At 36.4% G+C, this 22,838-nt stretch overlaps 3 protein-coding genes and 1 long non-coding RNA gene across 5 annotated transcripts; all 4 read left to right on the plus strand.

The window, feature by feature from the left end:
- The first annotated feature begins 7 nt into the window (after window positions 1–7).
- phf23a (PHD finger protein 23a) lies at window positions 8–4,457 on the plus strand. Its single transcript, XM_058776906.1, has 5 exons — window positions 8–777; window positions 1,369–1,400; window positions 1,668–1,760; window positions 2,632–3,181; window positions 3,324–4,457. Exons 1-5 carry the CDS (start codon window positions 750–752, stop codon window positions 3,515–3,517), a joined length of 897 nt encoding a protein of 298 aa, XP_058632889.1. The 5' UTR covers window positions 8–749; the 3' UTR covers window positions 3,518–4,457.
- Window positions 4,458–4,599: 142 nt separating this feature from the next.
- plscr3a (phospholipid scramblase 3a) lies at window positions 4,600–14,284 on the plus strand. The gene is made up of 7 exons (XM_058776910.1): window positions 4,600–4,670; window positions 7,581–7,646; window positions 12,739–12,781; window positions 12,900–13,120; window positions 13,238–13,399; window positions 13,579–13,737; window positions 13,851–14,284. Exons 2-7 carry the CDS (start codon window positions 7,587–7,589, stop codon window positions 13,908–13,910), a joined length of 705 nt encoding a protein of 234 aa, XP_058632893.1. The 5' UTR covers window positions 4,600–4,670; window positions 7,581–7,586; the 3' UTR covers window positions 13,911–14,284.
- On the plus strand, window positions 8,936–12,297 carry LOC131541268 (uncharacterized). Of its 2 annotated transcripts, XR_009271447.1 has the most exons (4): window positions 8,936–9,394; window positions 10,856–10,903; window positions 10,995–11,060; window positions 11,154–12,297. It is a non-coding gene; the product is annotated as an uncharacterized LOC131541268 (long non-coding RNA). The 2 variants fall into 2 exon arrangements; XR_009271446.1 differs by lacking the exon at window positions 8,936–9,394 and having other exon boundaries at window positions 10,856–11,060.
- A 753-nt stretch (window positions 14,285–15,037) lies between the features above and the next one.
- On the plus strand, window positions 15,038–22,536 carry senp3a (SUMO specific peptidase 3a). Its single transcript, XM_058776873.1, is given in 12 exon segments — window positions 15,038–15,237; window positions 17,025–17,153; window positions 17,155–17,746; window positions 19,103–19,264; window positions 19,352–19,463; window positions 19,588–19,735; window positions 20,757–20,804; window positions 20,979–21,056; window positions 21,262–21,399; window positions 21,482–21,565; window positions 21,699–21,749; window positions 21,864–22,536. Coding segments are annotated over 11 exon segments (1,611 nt in total). The 5' UTR covers window positions 15,038–15,237; window positions 17,025–17,066; the 3' UTR covers window positions 21,975–22,536.
- Window positions 22,537–22,838: the final 302 nt, after the last annotated feature.

Genomic DNA, 22,838 nt, shown 5'->3' on the forward strand with positions numbered 1-22,838 from the left:
TTGACATTTAAAAGTCTGGGCACAGTGTATTCCACCAATGCATACAAATGAAAACTGCGTTGTCTATTGTGTCAGATTTTGGATTATCTTTGACAATCTACCATGCATATTCATTACGTTTACATCAACATGCATCACGCAGAAAATTCTGGCGCTCTTTGCGTGGTTGCGTCACAGGGTGATTCCTGTCGAGACCGCGCGTAACCCAGACGTTCAAGACTTTGTTGAATGCAGTTGCAAAAAGCTCGATTTTGATTTTTCGATATTCGAAAATTGCTAGCGAACTTGGTATTTTTCGTGTTTGGCTCGCGTTTGTGGATACAACCAAGGTGTCGGCAGTTTTGTACGTTAGATCTAAAGCCATCAGCTTAAATTCGCTGGTGATCAACGAGGATCGAAGACAAGATAACACCACCATCATCATCGATAATTGAGGTCTGGACGACATAATACACCGTTCATCTTTATTTCAGACGAACCGTGGTCTAATCGTCGAAAAATCTGGCCGTTTGCTTAGTATAAGAGTTTTGATGACGAAGACTACCGTTACTCTGAGCATATGGCAAACCTCCCGTCGGTTGTGTGGTAACATTAGCTTATTAGTTATCTGTTAAATTCAAAAGCAACCGGACTTGCATATATTTTCAACTGGGAGAAATTTCGCTTCTCCTCAAAGATAATTAATAGGAAATCAAACGGCCAACACCAAGAGCCCAACTTTGTGGTACTAACGTTAACGTTACCTCACCATGTTGGGTGTTATGGATCATCACCAAGGTAAATAACTTACGTGCTTTTTTTTATTGTCATACACACATTCTCTTTTCATTTTATTTTAGTGTCACGCCAATACTCGAAGTTTTAAACGAGCCTCGTGTAACACACCCATTTAACAAAGCGCTCCTGACTGGATTAACTAAGGTTACTCATGCTAGCAGTGAGATATCCTCTTAGGTTAAGTACACCTAATATGGCCTCTCTACCAACGTTACCTCCAGATACATAGCATATAATTTTCTAAGCATACTTAAATAGATCTGATGCCAATTTGCTTCCATGTTTTGCTGACTTGACAAGGTTGCATCTACTCATTAGCTTTTAGCATAAGCAGCTTCTGATCTTCACGTCACTTGTTTACTCGAGCAAATGAATTCACAGAATATTTGCAACAAAGTTTAATGGTTAGAATTCGATTTCGTACGTTTGTAGCATTCCAATAATCACGTAAGGAAGTTACTTTCAAGTTACTTTAACATTATCCAAATAGCCCTGGCTAAAGCTAACTTGACAGTTCATTTAAGGTTGTAGTTTCAGCATTTAACAGTAACAGGTTTGGCCAGTAATGCCGATTTCTTCTTTCTTTTTCAGACACCGTCCGGAATTGTAAAACGGAGGCTTTGGTAAGCACTGTCGCAGTTATATTCTGTAATAGTTTTAAATGGTGACACAGCTTCGTTACTTATTTATAGCGTAGGCCACATGTGGCCGAACATGGGGGGATGGGCTGTGGATGAGATCAGTATCTGACAGTAATTGGCAAAAATATTTTGGTTTTAAAAATGGTTTCAGATTGGTTTCTGACTGGTGTTATAGCTTTAGATATCACCGTAAACTTACTGTGAATCGCTACGATTGGTCACTATTAATGTACATTTTCTTTGTTCCAGCCTCCAGAACGTAGGAAGAGGACTGTAGAGGATTTCAATAAGTTTTGCAGCTTTGTCTTGGCCTATGCTGGGTACATTCCACCTCAGAAAGAAGTGAGTTGAATGTCAAAAAATAGTCTTTGTACAGCATTTAAGTGGCAACTTTGACCATCTTCATGATAATCACCTGCTGCTGACTCTGTAGATTGATTGTGTGTGTGTGTGTGTGTGTGTGTGTGTGTGTTTGTTTGTGTTTGTGTTTTTAAATACTTAACCTTAATTGTATTCTGGTCCGTTTTGACCCAGAAAAGATGCATAAACATTTATTTTAAAAAGTGCTTTGCTTTTTTTTCTTTTTTTATATGGAAACCAAACTTTGGAAATGTTATTTTTGTAAATCGTTTTTTTTAAGAGATATAACCATTACAGAACTTAAACTTTTGAATTCAGATATCAACTGAGGATTAAAAATACTTTAGTAAAATATATTGAGCCTGTTTACCATATCACAAACACTTTTGGGACTTAAATTTATCGTCTTTTTCATCTGACAGTGAAAGTTTATGTGAGTAAAATTAATGCGTTTGTTTTTGTTGTAGATTTCATAAATTTAGACTGTTTTTGAGCAGTCATGAATTCATGAGTAATGTATTTAAATCCATTGATTTCAGTGGAGATGATACTGGTAATTCTCCGATTGTTATAGATTGATACATTCCAATTGTTTTTTTTTCTAAAGTTCATGTAAAATTTGAATTATTTATATATTGAATTACTCAAAAGGGCTACATTTATTAAAAGTATGGTGGTAACACGGCACCGTTCAATATATACATTCACTCATTAATGAAAAGTTATTGATCAGGTCCAACGTGGTTTGTTGAAAAATATTAAGCCTTGACTGTTTTATAAGCTTACTTTACACCATGCAATGCAAAATCGTATGCAGATAAATAGGGTAAATTGTGGTGATGTGTGTTTCCAGGAGAGTTCATGGTCTCCATCTTCATCTCCATGTACACACGAGCTTTCTGAGCTCTCGGGCGAAGGGTCCGTGAAGGATAGCTGGACGGATGCACACTCCAGCCTCGACAACATTCACAGTTTGGTTCACAATGCTGAGACCGACGTGAGCAGCACAGAGTTCAGCCATCTTCAGTCGGACAGCTCCTTAGACAAGATGAGATTGAAAGACTCTCTGAACCAGATCCATCTGCATAGTAAAGCTGAGCGGAAGAAGGTGAAGAAACTTGGACGCTTCTCTTTAGGAGGGCCAAGAAAAAGCATCTCGGAGGCAAGAGCGCACAAACAATCGAAAGCAGCACTAAAGAAAATGAAGAGATCGGTAAAGGCTGAGAGACACTTTCCATCCACAAGCCCTTTGAACGAAGGGCTTCAAAGGGAGGAGGAGCTAACAGAACAGGCCATTCACATGCATGAGGCGGGCCTTAAACTGGAGTCCAATCAAGAAACAGACCTGAGCTCTTGCGAAACGGACACATTGGTGACTGATGAAGATATTATGGTAGAGTCTGGTAAGTGTCTGATTAGACTTGGCATGCCAGTAGTGTATTTAACGTATATAGCTAGAATAACATTTCTGTCATAAATGTAAACTGAAGAAAACATCTGATCATTATTTATCTTTCAACCATTCTTTTGTTCTGTCCCTTATAGGTGATGATTCATGGGATTTGATTACGTGTTATTGCGGGAAGCCTTTTGCAGGACGTCCCATGATTGAATGTGACGAGTGCTCCATATGGGTCCATCTCTCCTGTGCTAAGATTAAGAAGTCCAACGTACCTGATATTTTCTACTGCTACAGATGCAGGGACTCTCGGGGCTCCACGGTCAAAAGAGACCACTGAGAATGAATGTATGGGAGCAGATCCTATGTGTGTATTTAAATGAATGAGACGTTCTCATACCGGTGCTTTTTACTATTCTGATTACTCTTAGTTTCTGTTAAATTAAAAAAGTTGATTTATATAACTCCATTTGTTCTCCTTTGTTCTGTGTTGAAAGGCTGATCTTGGTTTATGATATTAAGTGTTTTCAGGTATAAGGCATCCTAAAACTCATGCACTTATTTGCACTACTATATGTCAAGATGGATGAATCTCACAAAACCTGTCCAGGAAAATTGCCCATATTTTAGGACAATTAAGATTTTTAGTTTTCATAGCATTTCTCCCAAAGTTTTCATATTTATGTATCCAAATACCATGTACAAAGCAACCATTAAAACAACTATATTTCCAGCAAAGAGGTATTGTTCTAATCCAGTATTTTTCTGTCTTGCCCCTGGGGGCGCCTTAGCACAGGTGTCACACTAAACTGACACACCTTATTTGGGTCATGGAGCACTGTATGAAAGACTTATTGAGTGCAAATAGGAGTGGTAGATAAGGGACACCTCCAGCTCCGATCTGTACGACTCAAACGCTGTTCAAATCAATGTAATTGTTTCTAAGTAATGTTTTCAGTCTTGTGATGAATATCCTCACTTTTATTGTTACAGGGTGTTCTCAGATTAACCTTTGACCATTGTAAAGCAGATATCAGCGTATTTAGACAGTTTAACTGCTTGATTTGTGTTTGTGTATTCTGTCAAAAACAATGGTAGAATTGAGTTTTTGATTTTAAGACTGAAAACAGATATCTCTTATTTTGTTTGTGTGTCCTGCATCCCAGTGTAAATAGTACATGTATGTACAGGTGTATATGTTTGAAAGATGAGGAAATGCTATATTTTTCTGACAATTTACAGCAGTGAATTCTAAACAATAAATGTTCTTTTAAAGTCGAGCTGCTTTTCATTTGCACTGTTTTGTTTGCTGATGTCACTGCTCTTTCCGTGAGTAAAATCCAAAGGGAGTATGGGCAAAGGGGTGTGACAAGACATTCACGTATGCACACTTTCCCCCAGTCACATGCTGTAGTAGAGGTGCAAGACTCTTCACTCGATCTGCTGTAACGCTGTGCTTGCCATTATTTCAACAATCGGCTACTTAACGTGAGGTAAGTGCATAAACAATATAGAAATTGGATTTTGTTTTACCAATTCAAGCATTTCATTTTTGAGTGTCATTTTTACTTCTGTAGTTTTTTTAATGGTCTCGGGTTACAAATTTGCAAGTTAATGCAAATTTTTTAAAGGAAAATACAATTTGTTATGGATTTTTAGAGGTAGGATATTTTGTAAGCATATTCTGTGTTTAAAATAGTAAAACGTTTTTTATAATAGAAATGGCCTCAAACGCTTTCTTAGAGCAGTGTTTCTCAACCTTTTTTCTGCCGCGGCACAGTTTTGATATGTAAAAAATCCCACGGCACACCAATAAGCATTATAATTTTTTTTTTTTTAAATAGAAAGGGGAAAAGGTTTTTTTTTTTTTTCTCAATAATTAAACATTGCGTCATCAGAGTTGGTATTTTGGCTTTATATACAGGTGCTGGTCATATAATTAGAATATCATCAAAAAGTTGATTTATTTCACTAATTCCATTCAAAAAGTGAAACTTGTATATTATATTCATTCATTACACACAGACTGATATATTTCAAATGTTTATTTCTTTTAATTTTGATGATTAGAGCTTAAAGCTCATGAAAGTCAAAAATCAGTATCTCAAAATATTTACATTTGAGTTTGAATAAATGACCATCCCTACAGTATAAATTCTGGGTCTCTCTTGTTCTTTGAAACCACAATAATGGGGAAGACTGCTGACTTGGCAATGATCCAGAAGACGAACATTGACACCCTCCACAAAGGGTAAGTCACAGAGGGTCATTACTGAAAGCTGTGGCTGTTTACTGAGTGCTGTATCAAAGCATATTAAATGCAAAGTTGACTGGAAGGAAGAATTTGGGTAGGAAAAGGTGCACAAGCAACAGGGATGACCGCAAGCTTGAGAATACAGTCAAGCAAAGCTGATTCAAACACTTGGGAGAGCTTCACAAGGAGAGAACTGAAGCTGGAGTCACTGCATCAAGAGTCACCACGCTCAGACGTCTTCAGGAAAAGGGCTACCAAGTCACTTCTGAACCAGAGACAACGTCAGAAGCGTCTTACCTGGGCTGTGGAGAAAAAGAACTGGACTGTTGCTCAGTGGTCCAAAGTCCTCTTTTCAGATGAAAGTAAATTTTACATTTCATTTGGAAATCAAGGTCCCAGAGTCTGGAGGAAGAGTGGAGAGGCACAGAATCCATGTTGCTTGAAGTCCAGTGTGAAGTTTCCACAGTCAGTGATGATTTGGGCTGCCATGTCATCTGCTGGTGTTGGTCCACTGTGTTTTCTGAAGTCCACAGTCAACGCAGCCATCTACCAGGAAATTTTAGAGCACTTCATGCTTCCTTCTGTTGACAAGCTTTATGGAGATGCTGATTTCATTTTCCAGCAGGACTTGGCACCTGTCCACACTGCCAAAGGTACCAAAAGCTGGTTCAATGACCATAGTGTTACTGTGCTTGATTGGCCAGCAAACTCGCCTGACCTGAACCCCATAGAGAATCTATGTATTGTCAAGAGGAAGATGAGAGACACCAGAACCAACAATGCAGATGAGCTGAAGGCCACTATCAGAGCAACCTGGGCTCTCATAACACCTGAGCAGTGCCACAGACTGATCGACTCCATGCCACGCCGCATTGCTGCAGTAATTCAGGCAAAAGGAGCCCCAACTAAGTATTGAGTGCTGTACATGCTCATACTTTTCATGTTCATACTTTTCAGTTGGCCAAGATTTCTAAAAATCCTTTCTTTGTATTGGTCTTAAGTAATATTCTAATATTTTGAGATACTGATTTTTGACTTTCATGAGCTGTAAGCTCTAATCATCAAAATTAAAAGAAATAAACATTTGAAATATATCAGTCTGTGTGTAATGAATGAATATAATATACAAGTTTCACTTTTTGAATGGAATTAGTGAAATAGATCAACTTTTTGATGATATTCTAATTATATGACCAGCACCTGTATGATCAGACACTTGCACTTAATTTCTGAAAATCATACACATATAGAGTTAACAAGGTTTTTGACGACAGAATGACAGGAGATCTGTGTTTTGTCCATCATTAGAACGGCCGCAAATGAGGCAATAAATTAACAGCCTCACGTTTTAATCAGTTTTCTGGTTATAAAGTTCATTGTAGCCAAATGGGCGCTCAGTTTCTCTTGTTGTTTAATACATTTGGCCAAATCTCACGATATAAAAGACGAATCGCTATGCACAGGATATTTAAAACGTACAAACGTCTATTGGCTACAACTAGACAGCAAATGCTAAGACTCTGCTCTTTAAACACACAAAACATTAGCATTTATAGACAGCGTTTCTTGAGTAAAGGAAACGCTGTACTTATTCAAACATCAGTTCTTTATTTACCCTTGCATTGCGAAGAATTAGACGTCTGTCTTCAAACGGGGCGGCGCTTCATTCTTAATGGAGGCGGGGTGGAGTTATGAGGTTTGACTGACAATTTGAGGATCCAATGGCGTTACGAGGTTTAGTCACAAGCTTTTTTGAATGCTTTTCATTGGTTAAATATGTGTAAAACCCACAAACAGACATAACGATGACCAATAGCACTGATTTAAAATAATAATAACGAAATACAATGGAGATGAGAAGTTTTTGATCATTTTCCGCGGCACACCCGACAACCTGTCACGGCACACTAGTGTGCCGCGGCACAGTGGTTGGGAAACACTGTCTTAGAGGATATTCAGTGGATTAGTGGAGTGGAAGTGATTTTTCCATTCGAGTGTTGAGTTGTGGACCTATATGACGAAAAACATATATTGATTATTTCCTGTCATTTTATACCAGTTAATGGCACAATGGTTTGTTTTATTTGTGAAGTGTGTGGAATAATAAATTTGTTGTTTACTCTCTATTCGAAACCTTTTTTCTGTTTAGTTCAACATGTCCCAGCTTTATTCTAACCCAGCAGCTGTCCCACCTGGTTTGGAGTACCTTACACAGGTGAGTGTGTCATGTAAAATGAATTATTTAATGTAAATAAGTACAATTACATATTGCCACAATAAGGGAGTAATATAATATGTCAAAAAGGAACAGTTCACACAAAAATGACATTTTTTCATCATTTATTCACCCTTTGTTCTGTACTGTTTCTTTCTTCTGCTTTGAAGAAAGTGGGTAACCAAACAGTTTCTGGTCCCCACTTATGTCCATACTATGAAAAAAAAAAAAACAGTTTAGAGACAAATTCTCACTATATTAACCACTGTAAAAAGTGATAAGTTGACTTAACTTAAAAAAATTGAGGAAACCCGTTGCCTTTAAATTAAGTAAATAATAATAATAATAAAAACGTTAAGTGAACTTGACAATTCACTTAAATTATTATTTTTATTATTATTTATTTAATAATTTAAAGGCAACGGATTTCCTCAAATTTTTTTAAGTTAAGTCAACTTATCACTTTTTACAGAGTAACTATTAATAAGCAGCAAATTAGGAGTTTATTGAGGCAAAAGTCCTAGATAATAGTTAGTTAATAGTGAGAACTAGTCCTTAAATTAAAGTGTGACCAGACAATCATACAGGTTTAGAACAACCTGAGGTTTAGTAAACAATGATAGAATTTCCATTATTGGTTGAACAATCCCTCACTCAAAAAAATGATTTTTCAGTTTTGTTCACTTTACCTGAACAATTCATGTTGAATTAATGCCATTTTGGCTATTTTTCATTTCAACATGATTGTGTCATGTTAAACTGACTTAAAACTGTCACTCGTTGGTTTAACATAAAGTTTTCATTTTAAAAGTACATGTTTCAATCACTTAGCTCAGTCAAACTGTTTTGACTGAATTAAAAATATATATAATAACTTACATAATATTTATTCTTTATTTTAAATATTTTTGTTTATTAATTTATAGCTTGATTATAATTATAGAAGTGCAATTAAATGGTTATTGGTGTTTTTAGGTTTGTTATTTGTCTTAAATTGCTGTTACCTGAAAGACAATGCATTATATCCATTTAAATGGTATTTGGTTTGTGTCGAATGAAGCACACACTAGCCTATTGGTATGTCTAGTGACAAAATAAAGCTAATGTGGAGTTTAATAATCAACATTTATTGTGCACATTTAGTGCAAAGCAACATAAATGAAAAAATTATTTAAAAAAAAATAAGGCCTTTACTGTTGTTCATATTTATTTGGTTTAATGTCTACTTTCTAAGTTTTGAAAAATAAAGCACATAAAATTATTCATACTTACTAATTTTAAAACTTTTATTTTGAGAGAAGAAACTAGAAGAGAATTACATAACTATACATTTGTATTACATACAATTCATTAAGAATAGTGGACTTAAAAATAGAATATTGACATTACAATATACACCTATCACTTCACACTCAGCACAGGAGGTGGCGGTATGCACCGAAAAAGTTGGTATGCGACCCACCAGTAAATCCATAGAAGAAGAAAAAGAAGAAGAAATGTAGATAATAAATCAGACTGATACAAATAATGTTTAGTAAAAGTCAATCGCACATATAAAATGTGTGTTTTTATAAAGTCAGCCGGACTGAATGTCAAAACAGCCTGAAAACAAACGACATTCTCAACCTAAAGGAAGTGGAAATTTGTTGTGACGCAATTTGCATATCCTGGCGGCAACATTCATAAAATGCGTTAATGCTGCGCATGTCTGAAATAGATCGCCACGCCATTAAGCTTAAAACAAACAGGTACGTGTTCATCCATTTTCATCACTGTTATTAGAAACAATATTATCAAACTGTTTTATGATGTCGGTTGATACTAATGTGTTATTATGACAGAATGCACGATTGTAAGCCTAAATGAGATGGCCGCGCCATAAACTGTATTAAACCCAGGGCTCGCAAAATCGCTAGCCCGACGTCCCGGGGCTATTGTGTTTTCCAGTCGGGCTACCAAAATGTATCACCGCCTGCCCGACGGGCTCCTTAAATACAGATCTCCCGCGGGTCCTTAAAAACTCTGAAGTGAGTTGTATCAAAATTAAGGCCATAAAAAGTTTTAATTACGTTAAATGGTATAAGAAATGTCTTGATTATAATTTCTAGAGGTCTTGCAGTTGGGGACAGAAAGACAAGAGTCGCGCGATACGGCAGGATTAAACTTCAAAAGGCAATGATGTCATTGAATAAATAATGAGTGCTGCACGTTTCAAGTCAAAACACTGCGCGGTTGTCTTTATGTGAATGTATCTGAAGGTAACCGACTGTCCTCAGAAACGTGTCATTGGCATTTTAACTTAATTTTACCTATAATTCCTGATAAAGCAGCGTTTATGAGCGCAGAACTGCTTTGTGTACAGCGTTTCCAGGGAAACCGCAATATCTCAGCGCTCCTAAAGCGCCACCTCGTGGCAGAGAATGAATTTACATTTCCAAATAGGCATTTCTTGCTGTTTATGGTCAGATCAATGCAAATATCAACTCATGTTTTTACGCAGCAAACACATAGAGTTGTAAATGAGAAAGAAGTTGATGTGCCTTCTAAAAATCTAAACAATTAAGACCGTAATATTTATACGTTTTAAATTAACATAATTTATATGCTTGATTGATCCCTTTTCATAAAAACGGTCTATAGCCTGAAACACTGTTGTATAAGAATTTTGTTTTTGTGAAAACCTGTATCTGAACTGTAAATCATGTAATTTTATGGCTCAAAACTGTATGTTACCATATACATTGTCCAACCCCGCTCATTCTGTGTTCATTTTACTTGTGCAGCTCTTAAAATGGGTCATAAATTGCCTTAAATCTATTTTTAAAAATTCTGCAGATACCCTGTAAATAGTGAAATAAAATTCCTTCCTTCATATTTGTTGATATTTGTGTATTGAAAATATTTTTGATTGACATTTAAACTCCTATCTGATTTTCTATATTTAAAAAAATAAATAAAATAAAATAGTAATTTTTTTAATTCGGGCTAGTTAAATTAATTTTCGGGCTACCAAAATCTGAAGAGTACCTGCCCAAAGGGCTACCAGGGATTTTGAAATTTTGCGAGCCCTGAAACGGCACACGAACAGGTAACTGTTAACTTAACTCATCTATCCATTTGCATCAGTGTTATTAGAAAAAATATTAGCCAACAGTTTTATTATATTGGTTGAACGTTATGTATTTATGGCCTGATTGCACTATTTTAAGCCGAGATGACCGCGCCATCAACTGAATTAAACGGCAAACAAACAACAGGTAACTTTTTCGTCCATTTGCATCGGTCTAATTAGAAACAATTTTGCCAACTGTTTTATTATGTCGACTGATATGGATGAATTTATGACAGAATCCACGATTTTATGCCTGAAAGAGATCACCACGCCATTAACAGAATTAAACATCAAACGAAAAGGTATGTGTCTAAGTTTGCACATGTTTGTTATGTTTTGTATAACAATACATTTTATAGTACATTAGTATTAATGTACTTTGTTTCTGTTTATAGGATGTAGATTTTTCCAACGCTGAAGCTGCACTCAAAGAAATGGTGATGGGCGTTTTTGTCATCAGATGTGAAGTTGGTGATGAACCTGCGGATGTTGGAGTAGTTCTTGAAGGAGTTACAGCACTAGAAGGGCTTGGTAATGTAGCTAATGGTGTTGCATTGCTGGTTGGGCTTATTTATGCCCTAAATCTTAGTTATCCGAAGGAGTTTCGATACACCTTTGAACTCCTGCAAAAAGTGTTCCTGGAGCTTGATGGACACAAACTCTCCACCAAAGTTCAAGCCCTCAAGACCAAGCTTTTTACACCTCATTAAAGGACTGATGAACAGACTGATCTTTACCTTGTTTTTTGTGTCAAATAGTCAAAACATGTTCATGTTCACACATTTTTAATGCCTTTATTGATTTGATTTTTTTGATTTTTTTTTTTTTTTTGTACATCAAGGCATATGTGAAGAGGAATAGTTTCCTTAAAAATTACATTTGTCCTTAACTCACCCAAAGAAGGTCAAGGAAAACCATCAAGGGTTTCAATGAATCATGGGTTAGTTAATGGTGACTATTTTAATTTTTTTTTTTTTTTTTTTTTGTCAAACTTGTCCTTTTACTTGTCCTTAAACACTTTTTTTCAATGACTGTTTTAATGGCTTCTGACTGTTCTTCAAGGAAAGAGGTTTGAATGACAATGTATTTTAAATAGTTTTCAAAGATGTTCCACATGGCACACATTGTGTTTGCTTTTCCTTTACAAAAATTATCCAGGCACATTTTGGAATTAGAATACATTTACAGACAGCTTGATGGACACAGGCAGTTTGATAAAGTTTTGCACTTCAGTGGAGGCCTGATGAACAAACATAACCCAAACATTAATATTATTTTTTTCTTTGGAATTGCAGGTTACTTTATTTTTGTGAAATGCATTAAAAGTAAACACACTTCGCTATTTTTTTTATTAATGGGTTGTACATGTAGGAATGTAAACCTGTTTGTTTCATTTTGCATTGTAAAGGAAAACATTTCTGTACACATTTGTTTTATATAAATTGTTAAATTCAGGCTTAATGTGTTAAGTGTTTGAAATGTTTTTGAAAGTGTGACACCTGCTTAAGCTGTTCCCTAGTAAAAAGAATTTATTACATATTTACTGCCTCTGTAGTCATCATTGAATTATGGGGAAAAAACGGGTGATGTTCATTATTTTACAACATAGTAGTAACTTGACTAAATGGGATTCATTAGAAGTGATGTAAACATATCGGCTTAACATCAAGGATTAAATTTAAGATAGCATGATTAATTGAAGTTCAATAAAAACCATTAATTCAAGTTAAAAATAAGTATTTAAATCATGTTTAGTGAATGTCATCTGTTCATGTTAAATGAACACAAATATTTCAAGCTGGTTTAACATCATCCATTGTTGTTAAGATAATGTGGTGTAATCACGTGGAACCACTGTCCACGATTAAATCATGTTCAACCAAAGTGCTATTTTTTTGAGTGCTCAAAGGTGTACACAATAATTGGTATGATAGGACGATGTACAATGGAATATCTCTGCTTTCTGTTCTGCTCTTACAGATTGACCAGATATTAGTCCATCAAAAGATTGAGCTCCTTGAAGGTAAAGTTTCTGAAGTTATTAAACATTTTTGTCATATATAACTTTAAATCTTTATCCTTTTGTTGGACACACTAAATTATAAGTCAAATGCTAATGAAAAAATGATCTTCTTTTCCAGCCATTATTGGCTTTGAAACTAATAACCAGTATGAGATTAAGAACAGCATGGGTCAAAAGATCTTCCATGCTAAAGAAAACACTGACTGCTGCACACGAAATATCTGTGGCCCTCTGAGGAGTTTTGAGCTGCAGATAAAAGATAATTTTGATCAGGAAGTGATTCACTTAATCAGGCCTTACCGCTGCACATCCTGCTGTTTCCCCTGCTGCCTTCAAGAGGTAACAACTCAGAATGCAGCTGACCTTTGGAGAGAGATTTACAATAAATATTATATATGTATTTACATAACCCATTCTCCAATTCTTATTCCTGTCTGAATGTGACATTGGCTGAAGATGGAGATACAGGCTCCACCAGGGAATACAATAGGTTACATCAAGCAAGACTGGCACATGTTTAAGCCCAGGTTCTCTATCTATGACATGTCCAAAACAAAGGTGCTGTCCATCGAAGGGCCTTTGTGTGCCATCAGCTGCTGTGGGGATGTGGATTTTGACGTATGTATATCTGTTATTGTGTCCGTTTGCCACGTATGTGTGACTGCGATCATTTGTGAGATATTTAAACATACAGTATCAGGATGAATAATTACTTTTAGTGTTAATATTCATGTTGTGTTTTCCAGACCAAAAGAAAATATAATAGTTTGTGTGCGTTTTTCTGTCCTCTGGTGCAGATTACCGGTAAGGATGGGCATTCTGTAGGTCGCATCAGTAAACAGTGGACTGGCTTCATCAAAGAGACACTGACTGATACAGATAATTTTGGCATTAACTTTCCCATGGACTTGGATGTGAGGATGAAAGCAGTTCTGCTGGGAGCATGTTTCCTTATAGTGAGATATGACACAAAACATTCATTCATCCACCAGTTTAGCTTTTTCCTGTTATTTTCTTAATATGTCCATTCATATATTTCATTTGATCGTTTCTCTGTGTTGACCTGCAGGACTTCATGTTCTTTGAGCGGACCGGTGACTCCGGACAGCGTTGCAGTGTGTTTGGCTAGTAGGGAGTGGGAGAAAGATTGCGGTTCTTGGTTAAATTTTTTTTCTGGGATATTCATATGTAGTATCACTACATTTACCACTTGTATGTACTTTCTGTTTCATTCTAACATCAGTAAAATCACTATAAAAGCATTTTACAAAATAGCTGTAACCCAGTCTGGCTAATAGATAAACAATATTTTAGTGTTGATTTTCTCTTTTGTAAGAATATTAAATAATGCATTTCCTACTGAAATCTCCTTGCTCTCTAGAAGAAAATTTTTTTCCGTGACCACACCTCTGAAACATGTCATGCATCAGCAATTTTACGACAACAAAGTTCAGAGTAATTACACTCTCCATCTATTTTTTATTTATTTTTTATTACTGAACATCTATGGAAAGAAGTTTGCCTTATCATTTGCCTTATCATGCTATCATAGATTTCCACAGTATTTTTGAAAGGTAGGCTACATATAGATTATCATTGCTGATGAAGAATATTCGTAAGTAAAGTAAAGGCTTTTCCTGCTGCCACTGTGCCAAAATAGCACATATCCAGGAATGGCGAACATAAAGATTAAACCATGCCATTTTCAGCAGTTGTCTGCCACTAGAGAGCTGATTGACAATTCACCAATTTAGTGGCAGCCTACATAATTTATAAGCCTCCAGATTTTCAGGTTTGAATGTAACAACCTGAACAGCTTAACATTGATGTGATTTTAAACAGATCTCCTCTGATGCCATGCATTCAAGGCTTAATGGCACCTGAGATAAAAATTAAACATAATTTCAAAGACGCTCACAGTGGAGAATTAAGTTTTTTTAGAACTGAGGTGCTCTGCATAAATGTTGTACAATTTATCAGTCAAGAACATAAATTACACTTGACATTTAATATTCAATTGTCACAATTCATTTTGAACAATATCTGTGAATATTTCAATTTATACACATAATTTGGTAGCTAATGTTTTATTTAGCCTACTCTTTTTAGTGTTGCGTTTGAGGGGGGTGTTGATGACTAATTTCTGAGAAAATTATTTAAAAATGTGCTTGAGGAAACATTTAAAATAGCGTTATTGGGTCGTATTGTGTTGGAAATAAACTATTTTCAGATGCAGTTCATGTTCCTGTCCACTGCATACACCGACGTGACGTCATAGAGACGCGGCGGAAGAAGAGTGTTTTCGCCCTAAAGAAGCGCCAGCTCTCATTGAATGAGCCAAGATTTAAATCAGCCTTTATTTTATCTTTCATTTTATATCCTTGCAAAACTTAGTTATCCGCTTTTTGCGTTGGCAGACAACGCCAAAGCTTTTGGCTTGAGGTTACGGTTAAACGGTGAGTAATCGGTGGTGCCGACACCCCACATTTTCTGCATCGCGACACCGGAGGCCAAGCAGTGTTTATTTGTGATCGGTGCTTGGTTTGCCCGCTGGAATGATGCGTTACATGACCAATGCTTGTGGCGCTCTGTTCTATTAAAAACTTGAAATATAATTTTAGCCAAATACCAGACGGGTGTATTAGCGAGGCTCAGCCTGTTCCACTTCACACTTTTCACATAATTCAGAGTAAAAGAGCGGAACAAAGCGCGTCGTGCACGAGTTTATCTCCGCTGCACCGGCTCTGACGCTTCTTGACTGAACACTGACAACTGCATGGATAAAATACAGCCACATACATGTTATGTTGAATGTAAATAACATTAAAAGGTAAAGTAATTTTACGTAAACGTTTAAATGAATACATTGTCGGTATTACTGTCAATAACAAATGACTGAGATAGCTACACAGAAACTTAACTCTTCACTATAGGGCTAAACAATACGCTCGTGACGATACTGATCTCATGATGCTTTAAACTAGGGCAAAATAGTAAAAACTGTATTTATTATTACTACTTAAGACATGATGAACACTTAATAAAAAGTGTTGTTTATTAAAACTTGGTATTACACCATGAATGATCTTGGTCCTTCTCCATGCACAGAGTAACTGTGACAAGCAATACAAGCGTTCATGGTTCTGCTTAACTAAAAATACAGAATTATGTTAAAACACTGACCCTGACTACATACTTTTAAACATTTTAATCTATTTTAGTTTTAATGTGTTAATAATTATATATACAGTGCACTACAATAATAAACACGGAAGCTCAAATGTGTGACCTTCTGCATTTACTGTATTTAATGATAAATTAAATCTGTCATTTTGGGTGAACTATACACCGTACGTATTATCACTATCTACATTACATATTTTTGCATTTTTTGTATTGTGATACATTATAACACCTCATTAGTTACATAGTTATAAGTTAGTTAATAGTTGGAAATGCAATTTAATCTCCAAGGCCATCCTCTAATAACTGCCCTACAATGAAACATATTTTCAAGGAAGGCCTGATTGAAATAAAAAATTAGAACTATTTATTAGTTTTTTATTAGTATTATTAAAATATATTAAATTTTTTCCACATTAAATCGAAATTGAGTTTATTTACTTTGTTACCACACATTACTAGTCTTGAAGTGAACAAATAATCTGTGTTACTTGATCCACGTCTGTGCTACTTAAAAACATGTTGTGCTAAAATCTAATCTGTTGTTTCAAACCTGTGAGTTTCAAGATATTTTGAAAAATGTTGGCAATCAAACAATTGATGGTAGCCACTGAATAAAGAAATAAACTCATACAGGTTTGAAACAACTTGCAGATTAGTGAATTTTAGTTTTTGATTGAACTATTCTTTTAAAAATGGCTACTTGGTCAAAAAGAACCTGATTAGTGACACTAAACACATTGAGACTAGACCCTTTTCATATACAAGTCTGTTTTTTTTTTAACTAGCTTGGTGTTTGTTGTTATTCTCTGGTTGTTGTTAGTTTGGTCAAGTGGACTGTTGCTAATTGTGCTTTTTTTCAGCACAAAGACTTGAAAGAAACCAGTTAAAATGCACAAAAAATAATATTGCTGATCTTGCTAATATTCGTATCTCAAATGACAACTAGAGTTTATTCACGTTTCAGGTCACTGAATGTGCTTGCGTTCTATATTTTTTGCATTAAGCATTATGTTGGTTCTTTGCTCTGACAATTGTCATGTTTTCTGTCACGCATTAGCGAGGAGGCAGGCTGGCGCAGGTTGCAGGGTGCTCCTGGATCATGAGAGACAGTGGCAGCAGCCTGGCTCAAACACACTGGTCCAATGAGCTGACGCTGACCGCAGGGCAGGAGGGCGCTGGGGGTGGGGGGGGGTGCCATAGGAGGTGGCCATTTAATGAATCCAGCCATGGCCCAACATGCCCCGAGCCCAGCCCACTTCAAACTGGGGCGCAGAGAGGAGGACGTCAGAATGTGGGGTGCAGACTATACTGTCCGTGAGGTGAAGGACGAGGAGGAAAATGTGGAGATGGAGAGTGAAGAGGATCTGGTGGACAGGAAAGCCGAGGGTGGTTTGCAGTGTAATGATAAAGGTGACGATGAGGAGTGGGGCTCGCCAGAGCACTCAAAGCTAGTGGAAATGGATGTCAGTGTTACAGATGACTTTACCCTCTGCTTGGCCCAGACTAGCCCCAGTTCGCTCAAAGAGAGGAAGCTAGCCCGGTTGCGGTATCAGGGCCAGAGGTGTTTGAGCGTTCGCTACCGTTTGGCCCAGCAGTGGAGAACTTGGCGTCAGCGAGCCAAATGGGCAGGAACTATGGGATACAGGAGGGTACGCAGATGTCACAGACGCCGCCACTCTGGCAGTCGACTTTTCCAGAGACCGCCTGGCAATTCATTGTTAAATGGAGACCCAGAAGGACTTTTGGGGACAACAGAGGAGAGAGAAGCTGATTTATCTGGTGAGTATGAACTCTCTAATTTATATTTGTGGTATAATTTTGGAAAACAAGTTAGTCTTTGCAGCTTGTTTAAAAGAGCTGATAAGATTAAAGGGTTAGTTCACCCTAAAATGTCATTCAAATTCTAGAATTTATTACTTACTCTCATGTCGTTCCAAACCTGTAACTCCTTCGTTCATTTTCGAAACACAAATTAAGATACTTTTGATGAAATCCAAGGGCTTTGTGACCCTGCATAGACAGCAACACATCTGACGCGTTAAAATAGTCCATGTGACATCAGTGGTTCAAACGTAATTTTACAAAGCTACAAAAATACTTTTTTTGCACAAACAAAACAAAAAATAACGACTTTATTCAACATGCGTCATGTCACTCTCAATAATGAGAGAATGAATGAGAATGAGTTTTATTGCCAGGTATGTTTACACATACGAGGAATTTGTTATAGTGACAGAAGCTCCACAGTGTAACAGAATGAAAGGACAGAACACAGATAATAAAAAGAATAATATATAAATATACAAAATAGACAATGTACAAAATAGCAAAAACACAATAATATAGCCAATTATGTATGTACAGGTATGATATGTGCAAATTTGAAATGTAAATAAGTATGTGTGTTAAGTAAATAATGTATAATAGTGTTGTGTTTTCCACGTTTATTGTCAACTGTTCATGACATGGATTGCCTGAGGGAAGAAACTGTTCCTGTCCCTGACCGTTCTGGTGCTCAGAGCTCTGTAGCGTCGACCAGACAGCAACAGTTCATGGTAGTGGAAGGTGACGCGAAAGGGAAGAATTGTTTAATAAAGTTGTTATTTTTGTTTTCTTTGCTCACAAAAAGTATTCTCGTAGCTTTGTAAAATTACGGTTGAACCACTTATGTCACATGGACCATTTCAGTTCCATTGCTGTCTATGCAGGGTCAGAAAGCTCTTGAATTTCATCAAAAAATATCTTAATTTGTGTTCCAAAGATTAACAAAGGTCTTACGGGTTTGGAACGACATGAGGGTGAGGAATTAATGACAGAATTTTTGGGTGAGCTATCCCTGTAATTGTTTAGCATGTGATACCTGACTATTTTTAAATAAGTTTTTCAGTTTGAACATTTTTCTATGCATTAAAATATAATTTAAAATAGTGCTATTTGTGCCGCTAAAGATAATTTAATTAAAATAATTAACATTTTTAAATATAAATAAACAATTAATGGATTTCTTTTAATATTTCTTATTTTATTGTTTAGCAAAGGTGAGCTACGGTAAATGACTGGCAAAGCATTCCAACTTGTGACATCTGTTCATTTATCCTCCTCCTTGGCTATTAATGACCCCTATTGATTTCCTAGGCTCCTGTAGCACAAATGGGATTCCGAAAGGAAGGGATGGTATCCATGGTGCAATCATGGGGGACAGGGAGGGACGGGCCTCCCCTGCTACTGTACAGTCTCAACGGGAAAAGTCCTCCCCACAGAATCAGCTTAGCAGCGAACACATCTCTTGTGTACAAGGTACAACATATCATTTTTCCTAAACATGTAGCAGGAACATAGGATATGTAGTTTGGTTATTCTTCTCTCACTCCTCCTCTTTCTCAGGTATTCTGGACGAGTTTCTCCAGCAGTATGGGAGTTTGATTCCCATCCATGTGGATGAGGTGGTGGAGAAGCTTCAGGAGATCTTTAACGAGAGCTTTTCAAGTCCTCAAAGGTCAGAGCTGGCTCATACCAGTTACAAGGCTTATTGAATCTTGATATTTAAAAGGCCACATTGATGAAAGACTTGACTGTGAAGTCTCAATTTGTATACCATTTTAACTTGCGCCTGTTTACAGGAAGTTAATGGTGCAACATTTAATGCAGTCCTACCAGCGCATGTCCGGAAGTGCAGTGATGCGGGGGTTTCGTGTAAATTACAAGCGTCACGTCCTCACCATGGATGATCTGAGCACACTTTATGGTCAGAACTGGCTCAATGATCAGGTGGGCCTCTTGGTTAAAAATAATTTGTAATTATTAATGTTATATTAATATTGGGCCACATTCACTAATCATATGTACATATGTATAAGGTTTTTCTATATTTGGGATAAAATTCAGAAGCAACTCAAATTGTGACCCTACAATAAGTCTTTCTTATTTTATAACATCACAGTCTGATCCTGTATAGGCATACACTATCCTTCAAAAGTTTTTAAAAGTCTCTCATATTTGCCAAGGCTGCTTTTATTTGATCAAACATACAATACAATCTGTAATATTGTGAAATAATATTACAATTTAACATAACTGTTTTCTGTTTGAATACATTGTAAAATGTAATTTATTCCTGTGAAGCAAAGCTGATTTTTCAGCATCATTTCTCCTGTCTTCAGTGTCACGTGATCCTTCAGAAATCACTCTAATATGCTAATTAGGCACTCAGGAAACATTTCTTATTATCGATGTTGAAAATAGTTTTGTGTAAACATTTTTTACAAGATTCATTGATTAACTGAAAGTTCAAAAGAACATTTAAAATAGAAATCTTTTGTAACCATATAAATCCTATAAATATGACACACTTGACTTTAAGAATGGGTCACGTTGTGCAAACGTGATTGTGCTTTGTTTTCATTTATTTATTTATTGATAATTTAGCATATTTCAGATTCATCAACATATATTAAAAGAAGGGTAATAAATAATTATGTCTATACCCACCTGTTTTGAATCCACTAGACATTGTGTGTGGAACCTTTTTGGCACATTTAATAACACTTTAATAACTGAATGAGACCCAATATTTTTGTTCATGTCTCTTTCATTGTAGTTGGTCAAATTCGTAACTCTCACAGTACTTTTGTTACTATTATGGCACTGTCTTTTACATCAGTTTGTCAGAGTTGTATACAGAAGATATCCACAGTTATGACTCTTTTATTTGATGAATGGGGGGCCCTTGTTCTGTGATTGTGCTGAGTTAGCTCTCTCTCTTACGTTTGTAACTCACTGCGTCACCCAGGTCATGAACATGTATGGGGATTTGGTCATGGATGCTGCTCCTGAAAAGGTAGGAAAAACGCGCACACACACACATTTACTCATGAGCACAAGGGAATTTACTCATGCCAAAACCATTATATGAACGTGTGTCAGACAGTTAAATGACTATGAAAACAGTATGTGAATTAGTTCTCATTCACTCTCTCACAGTCTCACCATGTTTGGTTTTTTTAACTTACAGGTCCACTTTTTCAACAGCTTCTTTTATGACAAACTTCGCACGAAAGGTTACGACGGGGTCAAACGGTGGACAAAAAATGTCAGTACTGGGGAGCGATGGGGCAGGATTTTGTCTTTTATATCTCTTTTATTAACACTTACACATTTAGGACTGTAAAGTTAAGCTGATAAATTGCTAATAGATCATTTCTATTCTAATCCCAATTTTATTTATTTTTTTAAAGTAAGGTGAATACAACATCATTGCAGTACTACATTTATTTCACTGTAAATGTCCCCATTAGGTTGATATTTTCCAGAAGAAGTTCTTATTGATCCCTATTCATCTGGAAGTACACTGGTCATTAGTGTGTGTGAATGTTCCTCAGCGTAGCATCACATATTTCGATTCCCAGAGGACCCTCAACCGTCGTTGCCCCAAAGTAGGTGTTGTTTGTTCTAATGATGCTATTTAAATGGCTACGCTCCTTGAACAATTTCTTAGCCTGTCTTTTTGTTTTACAGCACATTGCCAAATACCTGCAAGCAGAGGCAATCAAGAGAGAACAGAAGGAGTTTTACACAGGGTGGAAAGGCTTTTTCAAAATGGTAGGGTGAAAGGTGAATTTGATGTGCGTGTTATGTGCGTTAGCGAAAGTATGAGAGAAATGAGGAATAAAAGAGAGTGGAAAAGCCATGTTGTGTATGTGCTGTTGACTCTTCTGTCCTTGGAATGTTTTAGAATGTGGCAAGGCAGAACAATGACAGTGATTGTGGAGCTTTTGTCCTTCAGGTTAGCATTTTTTTCCCTCATTAGTCAAGTTTTGTTTTTGTATTTTATATTCTCTGTGTTATTTTAACACTTGATTTTACTCGCATGTTCACTCTTCTTATCGTTGTTCTCCAGTACTGTAAGTGCCTGGCCCTGGAACAGCCTTTCAGCTTCGGTCAGCAGGATATGCCCAAGCTACGGAGACAAATGTACAAAGAACTGTGTCACTGTAAACTGTCTCTGTGAGACCGTGACATCTTACACTTCTAAATAAGCTCCAAGTCCAGACAGCATTTAGGTGGGAAACGTGCAAACGTTTTTAACCCTCTTTTCGTTCAATGACTTTGTATTTTGACTTGGTGAATGCCATACTCTGTTCGGCCCAGTTGTTTGTTTGCTCAGATCAAAACGCAAGAGGAGTTGTTTTCTAGAAGTGGGAGGGGGAGCTGACCTCAGTAAACCGTTCATTAGGTGCCGCCATTTTGTTGGCAATTCTATTTTTTATTTTTCATGATCTTGATGTCAGTAACTTGTATGTTAAAGGTAATACCATCGACTGGTGAGGGAGGAGACTTGCAGACATTTTAAAAATGTAATGCGATATTCATTTACTGAGAGTCAATGCGGACCACAACACTATATGAGCAGTTTTGTTTGTTCAATATTGTTTGTCTGTTGTTATGTACCTGTGCGATTTAAGATGCAAAACTATGGAGATGAAAAAAGAGCAGCTGTAAATTAAACTGTTTTATATCTTTTGAGATGCATACGTTGTTGTAAGATGTACTAATAAAAATTAAGAAAATAACTGAGCCTCATCAATTTGTGCATTAGTCATAATGTTACTGTTCTTGTGTAGTAGTGTGTAATGTGGTGACTATAAATACAGCAGCTAACTAACTATAAAAAAAAAAATAGTTTGGTGGACAGGCTAAACTTGCTAAATTTCTGTGCTTGGATCAAAAAATAAAAACACAAACAAACAGTTGTGTTGTGTTGAGTGTACTCTTACAGTATATTAGTCGGCACAGCAGCAACCGTACCTTTTTAATGCATATCAAAATAAAAACAAAACAAAATTTAATATTAAAATAAAACTTCCAAAGTATG

This window comes from Onychostoma macrolepis, chromosome 05 (assembly GCF_012432095.1).
Source record: "Onychostoma macrolepis isolate SWU-2019 chromosome 05, ASM1243209v1, whole genome shotgun sequence".
In the NCBI taxonomy this organism is placed as follows: domain Eukaryota; kingdom Metazoa; phylum Chordata; class Actinopteri; order Cypriniformes; family Cyprinidae; genus Onychostoma; species Onychostoma macrolepis.

What these genes read in the sequence shown, in the direction of transcription:
- plscr3a (XM_058776910.1), top strand. Translation starts at nt 7,587, where the DNA reads ATGTCCCAGCTTTATTCTAACCCAGCAGCTGTCCCACCTGGTTTGGAG. An exon ending in TCCCCTGCTGCCTTCAAGAG is followed by an intron (nt 13,121 to 13,237) that starts GTAACAACTCAG and finishes CATTGGCTGAAG; the next exon opens with ATGGAGATACAGGCTCCACC. An exon ending in GTGGGGATGTGGATTTTGAC is followed by an intron (nt 13,400 to 13,578) that starts GTATGTATATCT and finishes CCTCTGGTGCAG; the next exon opens with ATTACCGGTAAGGATGGGCA.
- phf23a (XM_058776906.1), top strand. Translation starts at nt 750, where the DNA reads ATGTTGGGTGTTATGGATCATCACCAAG. An exon ending in ATTGTAAAACGGAGGCTTTG is followed by an intron (nt 1,401 to 1,667) that starts GTAAGCACTGTC and finishes TCTTTGTTCCAG; the next exon opens with CCTCCAGAACGTAGGAAGAG. An exon ending in ACATTCCACCTCAGAAAGAA is followed by an intron (nt 1,761 to 2,631) that starts GTGAGTTGAATG and finishes GTGTGTTTCCAG; the next exon opens with GAGAGTTCATGGTCTCCATC.